General features: G+C 47.2%; 1 protein-coding gene across 4 annotated transcripts in view; it reads left to right on the top strand.

Annotated features, from left to right (window-relative positions):
- RNF41 (ring finger protein 41) overlaps positions 1-3,188 on the top strand; it is a 50,942-nt gene extending 47,754 nt beyond the window's left edge. For all 4 annotated transcript variants that reach the window (XM_030196771.1, XM_030196770.1, XM_030196768.1 and 1 more), the window contains exons 4-6: positions 737-872; positions 1,369-1,472; positions 2,158-3,188. In XM_030196771.1, the coding sequence (XP_030052631.1) occupies positions 737-872; positions 1,369-1,472; positions 2,158-2,509 (592 nt within the window). In that variant the 3' untranslated portion in view covers positions 2,510-3,188. The remainder of the gene's footprint in view (positions 1-736; positions 873-1,368; positions 1,473-2,157) is intronic.
- The last annotated feature ends 10,754 nt before the right edge of the window (positions 3,189-13,942 follow it).

Below are 13,942 nucleotides of genomic sequence, written 5' to 3'. Positions count from 1 at the left end.
CATAATCCAGGAGTTCTATGGAGTTCTTAGTCTGATTAAGAATATTACTAAGGCTTTTTTTTTTTCCAATTTTTGACACTATCAAACTGATTCTGTAAACTGCTTTTTCCATAGGAAAATCATAGGACATATAGCTGTAGATCCCTGCCAGTGTTTTTGGCTTAGTCTCTTTCCTGTTCTGGATTTATCATCCCCCTCTCCTTTCTCAGCTATAGGGTTCACATATTTGGGGCAGACTCTGCACATTTTACGTGGCCCCTTTGTGGATGAACTTTGCTGTCTTTCTGGAGGGGTGTCCTCCGGAACTGAGCACAGTATTCAGATGAGGTGCCACCACCAACCTGCATAAGGAGAGGAAAACCATTTTCTACTCTTCCTTTTGTACCCTTAGCATGCTTCTGGATCTGGCGTTAACCCACCCTCCCCTTTAGTAATTTGATCATCAAACATTCCAAGATCTTCCTGTTGGTTGGTGCATGTCAGTACCTCACCCCATCTTGTGCTGCTCACCTGAATGACTGTTCTTTAAGAATTAGATCTTTTGGTGGTTGTTTTTGTGTTTTATAAGGTTTTGTGGTATAAAAATAAAAAGCCATCACAGTCCATTCAATCCTAAAGGAAACAGGATCGTTTGCATTTAAAAAGATGTTTCTTGTTTAGCAGGTGCAATATTTACAGGAGAACTAAATATTACCCCAATGTGTACCTTCATACAAAACTTTTTTTCCTCTCATAGTTTGGAAATGCCCAAAGATGAGTTGCCGAACCATAACTGTATTAAGCATCTGAGGTCTGTGGTGCAGCAGCAGCAGATGAGAATAGGGGAGTTGGAGAAGGCAGCTGCAGAAAGCAAACATCAGCTCTCGGAACAGGTAGCAGCTTTATTTGGGGGTGTAGAAGTAAATAAAACTCATCCCTCCCCTACCTTGTGATGGCCTAAAGTTTTTCTTTAGCAGCAGCATTCTGTACTGTCTATTTAGAAATAGTGATGACTCCCTGCAAAGAAGAGATGCATACCCCCATCCTGTGGTACCTTATACAACAGATGTCTAGTGTGATATGAGGAGTCTGGATGTAGTCCAGTCCAGCGCATCGTCTTATAGCAAGATGATGCCAGAGAGCACAGTAGAAATCCTAGCAACAGATGCTGATCTCAGTCTTCAGCCTGTTTGGTGCTGGCTTGATATGAGCTGAGGTCTGCAGCCCTGGGCCTATGCTCCAACAGGTGAAGCTCAGTGTCTGGCCTTGATCTTTCACATTTTTCCACATCTACTTGTGTGGTGAAATTGGAATGAAAGGAAGATGTAGAGTTGACAGGTGGTGGCTCTCTTACTGGTTTCTTTTCTTCTGTCTTTGCTACTCTTGCAGAAACGGGACATTCAGTTACTGAAAGCTTATATGAGGGCGATACGCAGTGTCAACCCTAACCTGCAGAATCTGGAAGAAACAATCGAGTACAATGAAATTCTCGAGTAAGTAACGCAAATGAAAATGCTTTGGTGAGGATAGAAGGGTAGTATGGGTTTAAGTTCCTTACTCCCCTGTTTAATGAGTTGCATCTGGTTGGAAATCTGCCACTGCCTGGTTTATGTGCTGTTGGCTAGAAGAGAGATGTGTTAATGCTGTGAATGGATAGAGACACCCTGCAAGGACTGCGTTTGTATCATGTCATTTTATGACATTGCAGCCTGCCTGATAATACTTAAAAGGTAGAGATCTTGCATAAAAAGAACCAGGAAAATTAAACATTTGTTTCAGGTCTTTGCAGGATTGCTGAAGCCTGATATACCAGGTGGTGATCTTTCATTTTTAAAGCAGTAGTAATTTTATTTTTGGTTTAGAAGTTAAGCCTCCTTTATAGGGTATGGTGGCATAAGCCTTCACAACTTCCTGAGGTATTTCCCTTCATTTTATAACCTTCCTTAGCCTAGCCATTGCAGTGACTGCCTTTTTCACAGGGAGCCACAGCTTGCTGTTGAGCCTGGTGTATGTGCATAGTAGTTTCAACCAGAATACTTCACTGTTTAGCAATGGCTGAGATTCCTCCCCATCCCTGTGCTTGTTAATGTTTCCTGCCCTTGTACAAAGAGGCAGTCTGCTAAAGCAAACTTTCAGGGCTTCACTTCTTTGACCTACCTTCTCTTGTATGTTGCACAGATGGGTAAACTCGCTGCAGCCAGCACGGGTGACACGTTGGGGAGGTATGATTTCCACACCAGATGCTGTGCTCCAGGCAGTCATAAAACGCTCCCTGGTTGAGAGTGGCTGTCCCACTTCCATCATCAATGAACTAATAGAGAATGCACATGAGCGCAACTGGCCACAAGGCCTGGCCACGCTGGAGACCCGACAGATGAACCGTCGCTACTATGAGAACTATGTGGCCAAACGCATCCCTGGGAAGCAGGCAGTGGTTGTGATGGCATGTGAAAATCAGCACATGGGTGAGGAGATGGTGCTGGAGCCTGGCCTGGTGATGATATTTGCACATGGAGTGGAGGAAATCTAAACCTACAAGAGGAAAAAGAAAAACACAAAAAAACTTAACTGAGAACCCAGCACTATGAAGCTTTCAAAATTAAAGTCTAACTTTTAGAAAGTGCTGCTCTGTCCTGTTGGAGCCAGCCAGCTGTGTGTGTTCTAGCTTTTTCCAAGGACACTATTCTCACATATAGACCTGTTTACACCCTAGCCAATGATCACCCATGGCAAATGTTTCCAGGCACGAGGGGAAAGGGCTGCTTCTCGCCCTACTGCCCCAAAGCTATGGAGAGCATACTCGTCTTTATTTTCCCTGGAATACATGAAGAAAAACTTGATTTCAAAAAAAGGTTGTATATGGAATACAGAACACTGTTTTGAAATACTTAACTCCATGGAAGGTCTTGGCCAAGGATAAGGTCATGGGTTAGAAATCTCAAACATTTGGCATCGGCCAAGCTGGCTGTGCTACAGGAAGGGAAATTCTGCAGGGAGGGCTGGCTTCTTTGCATTAAGAGCTGCTGAGGGATGCTGGAGTTAGCATTCCACTAAGGTTTGTGTGGGACCTGTTACAGTAATTTTAAGGGTATAGTTATGGATGGAAGGGGCTGCATCCAACACCTGTGATTTTATTGATATGAATAATGGTAGAAACTGATTACAGGTAATAGGCAGCTATATCATTCTCCTCCTCCTGTCCCCCCCCCCCCCCCCCCCCAACAAAAAAAAAAAAGTTGTCATGGCATTGTGGCCTTAAGTGCTTAGGAATGAAGCTATACCATGCAGACCAGCTGGAGTGGAGGGGCTGAGGAAAGACTGTGGGGATTCAGTGTTGAGAAGCTGCAGTACAGATAGAAACCAAAGCTCTTACTGGCAGTGCGAGTGTCTCCTCTTTCACCCATATATTTTGTGCCCCAGGAATACACTGAACAGGGCTTATTCTTTGTTCCCAGTTCTGTGGCCCATGATGTGGGCCCCTTGGGGGGTTTCTGTGAGCTGTTCTTTTGTTGCCCCCCCCCCCTTCCTTGTTTTGTCTTGGAACTTGATAAGAGCTTTATGTATTCTGTTGCAGATGTTATGTAATTGTGCTTAAATATTTTTGTATTTTGCTTCTCTTTCTGTTTGTATTGTTTGCCTTTTTTTAAATACAGTTTAAAAAAATATTTTATGTATTGGTATTATTTTCCCTCCCACCCATTTACAGTCTCATTTAAAAATGTATTTTGTGTCCCATTTTCCATACTTTTGTGCTCAGCGGGAGATGTATGTGTTTTGAGGGAGTATGGTGGCAGGCATGATCTGGGTTTCATTGTGCCACACCAAAATTAACTTTCACCACCTGGTTCTTCATGCCATTTTTGGTTTACCTAAAAGACAAGACAACCATAATGAGGGGTTGCAGGGCTGCCTATAGTGTTTCCATCCTTCAGCTGGTAAGTATAGCCATTTGTATCTAATGCATATTTATTGTGGATAGCCTGAGAAACCAACTGGCTGTGGGATCCCCAGGGCCGCCCATAACCAATTGTATTATTTCCTTAGTATCTCTCTGGACTGGCCCAGCCCAGTGAGTGACGGGTTGTGGAGACTGAGAATTCTGACTCATCCAAGAGAGCCAATAAGAGCCCTTGCTAAGTTGAAAAGATTCCAGTATTCTCAGTCTCCAGCAGGTGGAAGGTGGTGAGCCCTGTCAGTCTCTCTTCTTTCTGCATTGTTCTCTTAGTTCTCTGCTTCTGGTTAAAAAAAATCCTTGTCTGTGTACCTATTGCTGGGAACCTAATTTAGAGGCAGAGGTCAGACGGGGCCTCGGGGGTGTCACACCTGGGGGGGGGGGGGGGGGGCTGGGTCCCTCCCCCTAAGTCCTCCCTGCACTTTGCTCACTATGTTGGGTCTGTTAGCACCTCTTCGAGGGAAGAGTTTCTGAGCCCAGGAGAGGCAGCTGTGCTTTTTTTTTTTTTTTTTGGGTGGGGGAGGGGGAAAGACAGCTGAAAGCCCTTAAAGATAAGGGCGGCAGACAGGTAATGCGGCTCTCCTTTCTAGCACTAGTTTTCATTGTCTCTAGGCTCCTCTCTGTCATTTCGCTGGCTGCGTTTAAAAGAAAAAACATAGACTTCCGGTTGGGGAATGGAGTAGAGAGGCGGAAGGTGAAGCTACTCCGGGACACGAAGTGATCCGCACTCGTAAACAGCGTCCTAAACGAAAATAAAACGCTTATCTGAAAGCGGGAAGGTGCCCTGCACAGGCGAGAACCAAACAGTTGAAAACCGCGAGCCATGGCGGCGAAAATAGGGCGGAAAGAGCCCAAAGATCGAGCACGCCCCGGAGAAAACAAAATGGCGGATAGAGGAGCGCCTGACTCGCCCTCGCCTAGTTCGCTTTGGGCCGCGGAGATCACTGAGGAAGTGAAGGCGGCAGTGGAGCAGACGATCGATCATAAAATGCAACTGATTATAGATAAGCTGGACGGCATGGAAGAGAGGCAAACCACGCTGATGACTGAGTTGCATGAGGTACAACAGCGAGTGGGGCAGGCGGAGGAGGAGATCCGGAAAGTAGCAGAGGAGCACCCGAAATTGACCCGTAGGTTGGGAGAGCTAGAAGCGAAGCTGGAAGATCTTGAGAACCGCTCTAGGAGGAACAATTTGAGACTAGTGGGACTCCCAGAGAGTTTGGGGGAAAAAAATCTGAGTGCTTTTCTGGAAAAATGGCTGCCGGGAGCGCTGGAACAGCCAGATCTGGAAGGCAGGCTGAGAATAGAGCGGGCACACCGGCTGGGACCCAGACGGGACAATGCAGAGAGACCACGGGTGACCATCTTAAAGATCCTGAACTATGCTCACGAGATGGAGATTCTGCAGAGCCTGAGAGCAGGGCAGAAATTGGAATACCAGGGAAAAAAAATTTTGTTTCCAAGACTACTCGCAAAAAGTATCTACAGCCAGAAGGGACTTTGCCCCCATTTGCTCAGCTTTGTTTGATCTTAAGTATAAGTTTAGCCTCCTATACCCAGCAAGATTGAAGGTGATTCATAATGGCCAAGCAGTCTTCTTTGAATCAGTGAGGGAGGCTAAAGATTTTGTGAACAAACTGAAAGGAGCAGAAGGAGGAGCACCTGGAGAAAACATGGGCTGAAGTGAACACCGAATAGCAGGTCACGATGAAAGGCCGACAGAGAGATGGGGGTTAAAGACAGCAGAAACATGGAGGAGACTTTGCGTTGATTAACACACACGTTGATGGTGACTCGCCGTTGCGAGCCAAAAGGATTTCTGGTTGCAGTTGTGCGCAGACTGTTCACTGGTCAAGGACATCAGAGGGTTGTAGCCCTCAGAACAATAAGAGTGTCCTAATCCTGGGGACACGGAAGCTCACTTGCCCTTGGGCATGTTGGGGGTAAAGTATACTGGGGGGGGAGAGGGGGGGGAAGGGTTCAAGGGGAAGAAGGGAGGGAAAAAGAATGGGCGAATGTGGGTGAATGAGATGTATGTAAGAAAGATATGGCTGATTGCAAATAATGGTGGGCGAAATGTAGACAAAGAATTGAACCCGGGAGGTGGAGGCTGGGACACCTCCGGGGTGTATAAAAAGTGGAAAGCAGAATTGGAGTCACACATTAATATACAGGGATGACATGTGTAAAGATTGTGACTTGGAATGTGGGGGGCATTCACTCACCAATAAAGAGACAAAAAATCTTGAAGGTCCTTAATGACCAGAAAACGACAATAGCCCTCCTACAAGAAACGCACTTGACACATATAGAGCATGAGAAGCTAAAGAGATGGTGGGTGGGTGAGGTCATAGATTCCCCGGCAGTAGGAGGGAAAGGAGGAGTGATAATTTTGATTCGTAAGGGGCTGCATGTGAAAATACGGAAAACTGTAAAAGACACTAGAGGGCGGTATGTTCTGGTGGCTCTGGAGATAGAGAGGCAACCAATGTTGATATGCAATATATATGCACCCAATACTTTTGAGAAGGTGTTTTATAAGACGCTCTTGCGCAGAATGCAGGACATGGGAGAAAGCCGTGTAGTGGTGGGTGGTGATTTCAATGAGGTCAGAGACCCGCTACTGGACAGATCGAGGCCGACGGGGAGGGAGCTGTCCAGGGGCCAGAGGGGGTTGGGGTTGCTAGAGGAGGCGCTGGATGTGATAGATGTCTGGAGAACCTTGCACCCTTTGGAAAAAGATTACACGCACCTGTCCAGAGCCCACTCCACACTGTCCCGTATTGATTATATATTGATTGCAAGGGAACTGTTAACACAAGTGCATAGGGCTGAGAGGACCAATAGTTGTTTCTGACCATGCCTGGGTACTGATGGAGATGCGGCTGGATAACAGCGCGCAGAGAAATTTCTCTTGGCGTTTCCCGACATACCTCTATCGAGATAGGCAGTTTCAGTTACAATTAAAGGCTAGATGGGAACAGTATCAAGGGGAAAATGAGGCCCATAGGAATGATCCGGTGCTTTTTTGGGAAGCTGCAAAGGCGGTTCTCAGAGGGGAGACAATAGCCTATAATAGTTTCCAAAAGAAGGTACGAAAGCGAGAAGTATTGAGATGGGAGAAGAGGGTAACAACCTTAAGGAGAGAATATGGCCACACTCAGACACCAGAAGCGAGAGCCCGGTTATTAGAGGCGCAGCAAACCTTAAATGAACTGCTGCAGCAGACAGCGCAAAAGTCTGCAATGTACTACAAATATCAATTATATAAATTTGCTAACAAAGGGGGGAGTTTTCTGGCTAGACTATTGAAAAGACAGGTTGGGTCCAGAAAAGTGCTATCACTAGTTAATGGCCAAAAAGAGTTGAAACACACGGATAGTGCGATAGCGGAGATCTTTAGGCACTTTTACGAGCAGTTGTATAAACGGCAAGCAGAAGTGGTGACCCCGAGTGCAACATATCTGGGCAGTGTGGAGATACCAAAATTGGAAACTGCAGACCTAAAGATTTTAAATGCAGAAATATCAGAAGATGAAGTAGATTGGGTAGTGCAGCAGAGCTCCCTGGGGAAGACACCTGGGCCGGATGGCCTTAGTAATGAATTTTATAAATTACTTAGACCAGGAATTGGACGAAGTCTGGCAGAAGTATTCAATGAAGTGGTTAGAAGGGGGCAGATGCCTGAACATATGAATAAGGCTAATATTACGGTAATACTGAAGCCACATAAGCAGGCACACTTACCGGAATCGTTTCTTTGCTGAACTCGGAGACGAAATTTTTAGCTAAGATTCTGGCGAATAGACTAGCCCGGTTTTTGCCGACATTGCTGGAAGAATCACAGGTGGGTTTCGTGAAAGACCGAAAAGTGGTTAGGAATCTGAGACGAATACTTGGGGCACTGGAGAGAGCGAGGGATGAAGGTTTGCAAGCCATGTTAATAAGCTTTGATGCCGAAAAGGCCTTTGACAGAGTGGACTGGGGCTTTCTGTTTGAGATCTTAACGGCCTATGGCATAAAAGGTTTTTTCGAAAAAGCTGTAAAGACGTTATATACGGATCCTAAGGCGCGAGTTAGTGTTAATGGCTTATTCTCAGACTGGTTTGATATAAGGTGGGGCACCAGGCAGGGATGCCCGCTTTCGCCGCTGCTGTTTGTATTGACCCTGGACCCGCTATTGCGGGAAATTAACAGCAATGTAGAAATTAAAGGTGTTCGGATCCTGGATCAGGAATTTAAAACCGCAGCATTTGCAGATGATTTACTGGCGTTGATAACGGAGCCGAAGACATCATTGACCCGGTTGTTGGAAAGTATAGGGGAATACGTGGATTTTGCGGGCTTCAAACTGAATCTAGAGAAATCAGAAGCCCTAGTCAGTGCGGGGGTAGATCCAGAGATTTGGAGTAGGTCAAAGATTCGCCAGGCGCACATGGAATTTAAGTATTTGGGAGTACAACTGTCGATGGACCCGGCACATTTATATAAAATCAATGTCCCACGATTAATTGGGGAAACTAAAGCACAATTAGCAGCTTGGGTCTCCTTGCCGCTGTCTTTTCTAGGGAGAATACATTTATATCGCATGGTCATATTCCCGAAATGGCTGTACATGTTGCAGATCTTGCCTATCAAGCTGCTGGTCAGGGATCTGAAAATTCTGCAGAGGCACATAGCATGGTTTTGCTGGGCAGGGAAAAAATCGAAAATGAAGTGGAAGTATGTATATGGGCCTCAACGAGAAGGTGGATTAGGAATGCCTGATTTAAAAGATTATAACTGGGCTTGCATGGCTAGACACTTGCGAGATTGGGTCTTGCACTCGACAACATATACTGACATAGGTTGGGAACAAGCTTTGTTTCAACCATGGTCTTTAAATTGCTTATTACACACCAGGAAAGTGAAGATACCAATTCCTTTCCAGGATAGTGTGCTTCTACAACCTCTGCGATACGCCTGGAGGATGCTGTTGTCTCTGGGGGCAAGACCCAGAGGCCAGTGTGCTGTTAACGATAGTGGGGAATGTAGATTTCCCGGCGGGCAGGGAAAGCCGAGTCTTTAAAGACATGGAGCGAGAGGGAGTGACATTACTGGAGAGTTTTCTTCAGGTGGATGGGTCGCTGCTGCCCTATGGGGAGTTTGAAAGGAGGTGCGCAGGAGGCTCATTGGCGAGATTGGCCTATTTACAACTGGAACATTATTTCAGAAGCTTGCCCAGATCTGCACTCACATTGGATTTTGGGAAGAAGGTTAGGGATTTCCTGAAAGGGGATGCAATAGAGCAAACATCAATCTCCTGGTTCCACAAGGCGCTGAGGGAATTAAAACCCCCCAAAGATGTCAAGGAGGTAGTGGGGAGATGGGTGCAAGAGCTGGGAAGTTCACTTGCTATGGAGAAGGTGATAACAGCACTAAAAGGGATGACAGGAGTAGTGCATAGTGCAGAACTACAAGAATGTCATTTTAGAACAATACATAGAGCATACTTCTCGGGTAAGCAAGCATGGCATGCAGGGATAGTGGAGGCCGATAGATGCAGGAAGTGTGGAGGGGCCATGCCTTCTTTGGCACATGGATTGTGGCAGTGTCAGCGAATTCGGGGTTTCTGGACAGCTCTTGCCCGGTTTGTATCAAGGATTATGGGGTGTAGAATACAGTTCACTTTTGAACGAATCATGTTTAGCTCACCAAGAGTGTGGGCAGGGGGAACAAAAGAGGAGAAGCTATTTCTGAGTAAGTCTTGCATTTTGGGGAAGAAATGCATACTGAATCATTGGTTAATGGACATACCGCCCTCCTACTGGTATTGGAGGAATAAACTGCATGCGCTTATGATGTGGGAGGCCAGAGGTGTGCGATTTACTCCCAAAAGAAGGAAACATTTCATAAAAATTTGGACAGCATATCTGAACGTAGTGGCGCCCAGAGTTAGAAGTCAGGTATTGAATGAGTTGGAGTGAATGGGTATGACTGTGGAGATAAGAGCGAATGGTGAAGTAGGGAGAAGTACTGGGGGGAGGGAGAGGAAGGGGTGGGAAGGAAGAGGAGGGGGGACGATGCTGAGACATATATCGTCGACAACTGTTCATATGGGGACTGGTTTAGCCTTTAAGGGTGTTGATGTGAACAATAAAGCTGTATGACTCATGTAAAAGGTGGAGATGCTAGACGTAGGGCTATAAGAAACAAGGCCCTAGGCAGCCGGTTGTGCTTTTAATCTACTGCCTCATGAGGAAGAGTTTTTCTTAATCTCAATACCTTGAGCGATATATCCTACGGAGGGTAGCACTGATTGAAGTTGGTTTTGTTCATAGCTTGAGGGGAGGAAGGGGGGGGGGGGGGGAGGGGATGGGAAGAGGAGGGGGGGGGGGGGGGGAACAAAAAGTAAAATGTTAACAAGCTGATTTGAAGTAATACATTGATCTTTGATTGGATACCTTTCATTGTATAACATGTACAACTGTTGTTGTTCTCAATAAAAAAGATTTAAACATAAAAGAAAAAACATAAACGGGGAGTACGAGCCGCATAGAAGCTGTCCTGCCAGCATGGCAGAGAGTTTTGACGCTGCGGGGTTGGAAGCAGCGGGTGTTGTAAGTTTTGCACCACAATAGAGGGAGCGTCTGATCCAGGTCCCTCTACCACGGTTTTACCGTCCTCGGAGGAGGGGGGGTTGACTCAGCCGGTCCACAGTGAAGTGCCTGCAGTTTCCGTTTTGGTGGGAACCGGCGTCGTTTTGTCGGCTGAACTATCTGTTTCCTGCTCCCCTCTGGGCAGGCTTAGACTGCAGGACTTTCTCTTCTGCCAGCTCTGAGAGAGGATTTCCCCTGGAGTTATGCAAATGTACAAAGCCTTTTTGCCACGTAAGTCAAATCCTTATTCCACTTCTGCAGCAAAACTGGGACAGGGTCAGGTAGTGCTATCAAAAAAGGCCTAGACTGTCCTGGAATCTGGATGAAGGCTTGGATTCAGACCCAGATCACAATGTGCCCAGCCTTACAAACCAGGAATCTTCTCAAGGTGATGCATTACTTGGGTCATTTAGGTTCCGAGATGGATGCCCTTATTCCCGGGGAGGATTCTTCTGTGCTTAGAATTTTCCACAAGGAAGATTTTCAGGAGTTAATTTCCTTGGTATCTTCAACTTTACGTTTCAAGGAGGAAAAGCCTCCAGCTTCGGAGCCTTGCAAGGTGGACCTCCTGTTAGGAGTCCGCAAGCCAGGGAGGACCTTTCCCATGCATCAGAATATCGGAGATGTAATTCAGGCTCAGTGGGAGGCCCCAGACTCCGTGTTCAGACCTGCCAGATTCATGGTCCATTTTTATCCAGTACCGGACGCTAACAAGGTTTTTTTTTTTTTTTTTTTAAAGCCTCCTGCAGTAGTCTGAGCAGTCACAGAGCACAATATAGTACCTGTAGATGGAGGCACAGCGCTTAAGGATATGCAGGATCGTGGCTGGAAATGTTATTCAAAAGTAGTTTTGGCCTTAGCAGTGCAGGCTGCCATTTGTGGGTCCTTGGTAGCTAGAGCTTTCTTTCAGTGGTCTGAGAAAAGGTGTTTGACAGGCCTTCAGATGACTTGTCTTCTATAGTCTCAGAGGTGGCTAAGCTGGAGAGAGGTTCATCTTTTGTTTAGCAGACGCCCTCTACTATCTGTTGTGAGTGTTGGCTAAGTCTATGGCTTTGGCAGTGGTTGCCAGGCGATCTCTTTGGCTGAGAGGTTGGTTCGCGGATATGGCTTCTAAGTCTAAGCTCAGCAAGTTTCCTTTCAGAGGCTCTTTATTTGGTGGGGATTTAGAAAAGTTGGTTCACAGTCTAGGGGAAACTAAGATCCTGAGACTCATGGAAGACCATCCTAAGACGTTGAGTTGCAGCCTGTCTCAGGTAGGAGTTGAAGACGCGACTTCAGACGCTTCCGGTCTGGAAAGTCGGCTCTGGCACAACAGTCGCGTTTCTTCCAAAGAAATCAGCCCTTTCGTGGGTCTCGTAGAGAAGGCAAGGATTCAGGAACCTCTTTCCAGTCTCCCACTCATCCCTCTCCATGAAGGTGCCTGGTTACTGTGGGAGCGCATTTGACGCAGTTCTTCCAGAGGTGGGCCCAGATTACCTCCAATCAGTGGATCTTGGAGGTTATTCAAGAAGGGTACACCTTAGAGTTGGCGTGCCCGTTGTCAGACTCATTTCTGGAGTCTCCTTGCCGATCTTGCTCCAAGGTGGCCATTGTCAGGGGTACTCTGGAAAGGCTTCTCAGCCTCCAGGCCATTTGTCCTGTTCGTGCAGCAGAACTCGGGGGCAGTATTCTTTCTGACCAATTCTGGATCTCAAAGCAATCAATTGGGCTCTCAAAGTCTCTTCCTTTCGTATGGAGACCGTTTGCTCGGTTATTGTAGCAGTCAGGCCTGGAGAGTTCTTGATGGCACTAGATCTGATAGAAGCCTATCTGCATATCCCGATCCGTCCGTTACACCAGCATTTTCTGCGCTTTGCCATTCTCAGGCAGCATTTCCAATTTCGGGTGTTGCTATTCAGCCTAGCAACATGGCGACTACTCTCAGAAAGGAAGGGATTTTGGTTCACCCTTACCTGGACGAGTGGCTCATGAGAGCCAAGTCTTTCTGGGAGAGTCTCCAGGTCATGGAGAGGGTTGTTCAGTTTCTCCAATCTCTCGGCTGGGTTGTCAACTTCCAGAAGTCATCTGCAGTCCCTGGATTACCTGGGGGTTCGCTTTGACACTCAGATGGGTCGGGTGTTTCTTACAGAGGCTCAGATTGTCAAGTTACAGTCCCTTGTTCACCAGTTCCTCTGGTCGTTTTGGCCGTCAGTGAGACTTTCAGGCCCTGGGGTCCATGGCAGCGATGGTAGAGGGTGGTGCCCTGGGCCAGGGCCTACATGAGGTCACTTCAAAGGTCCCTGCTTTCCAGGTGGTCTCCCCAGAGGGATCCCCTTTGGAGGAGTCTGCCGCTTCCGGTACAAGAGCGAGCCAGTCTCCTTTGGTGGCTTCAGACATCCAGCCTATCCAAGGGAATGCCTCTGGATGCTCCGCAGTGAATCATGGTTACAATGGATGCCAGCCTGAAGGGCTGGGGAGCCCATTGTGTGGTACAGTATGTGCAAGGACTTTGGATTTTTTTTTTTAATTACATTTGTACCCCGCGCTTTCCCACTCATGGCAGGCTCAATGCGGCAGGCAGTGGAGGGTTAAGTGACTTGCCCAGAGTCACAAGGAGCTGCCTGTGCCGGGAATCGAACTCAGTTCCTCAGTTCCCCAGGACCAAAGTCCACCACCCTAACCACTAGGCCACCAACTCTATCAATCTCTTAGAGATGAGGCCAATACACTTGGTTCTGCGAGCACCCAGCAAGTGTGCATCATGTCTGACAACGCCACGGCAGTGGCATATGCCAGTCGTCAAGGGGGGACAAAGTCTTCCGTTGGAACAAGAATCTGCTTAGCTCATGAGCTGGGTGGAGATTTATCTTCTGGCTCTCTCGCTGCTCATGTGGCAGAAGTAGAAAATGTACAAGCGGACTTGCTCAGCTCATCTGCAACACTCTGGATCCTGGGTAGTGGGCTCTCAGCAACAACGCGTTTTGAGCAGTGGTGCATCGCTGGGGGCCTCCAGTCATGGATCAGTTCACCTTTCCGGCCAATGCAAAGGTTCTGAAGTACTTCAGTCACCGGAGAGGCTCGAAGGCTCAGGGCATCGATGTGCTGCTACAACCAGGGCCAAGGGGCTTACTGTATGCTTTCCTCTGTGGTCTCTGATAGGTCGCCTAATCCAAAAAGTAAAAGCGCACAGGGGTCAAGTGGTTGTGATAGCTCCGGGCTGGCCTCAGACCCTTGTACGCTGATCTCTGGAGCCTGATTGCCGCATCACTACTCAAGTTTTCAGAGGATCCCGGGCTGTTGGTTCAGGGGCCGGTAGTACATCCAGATCCCAATTTTTTCTTACGGCTTGGCTCTTGAGCGGGTGAGGTTGACTGAAAAGGGTTACTCAGGAGGG

Source organism: Microcaecilia unicolor, chromosome 3 (assembly GCF_901765095.1).
Source record: "Microcaecilia unicolor chromosome 3, aMicUni1.1, whole genome shotgun sequence".
Taxonomy (NCBI): Eukaryota; Metazoa; Chordata; class Amphibia; order Gymnophiona; family Siphonopidae; genus Microcaecilia; species Microcaecilia unicolor.
Note: the sequence above shows the minus strand (reverse complement) of the source record. Positions and strands in the feature narration are given on the sequence as shown.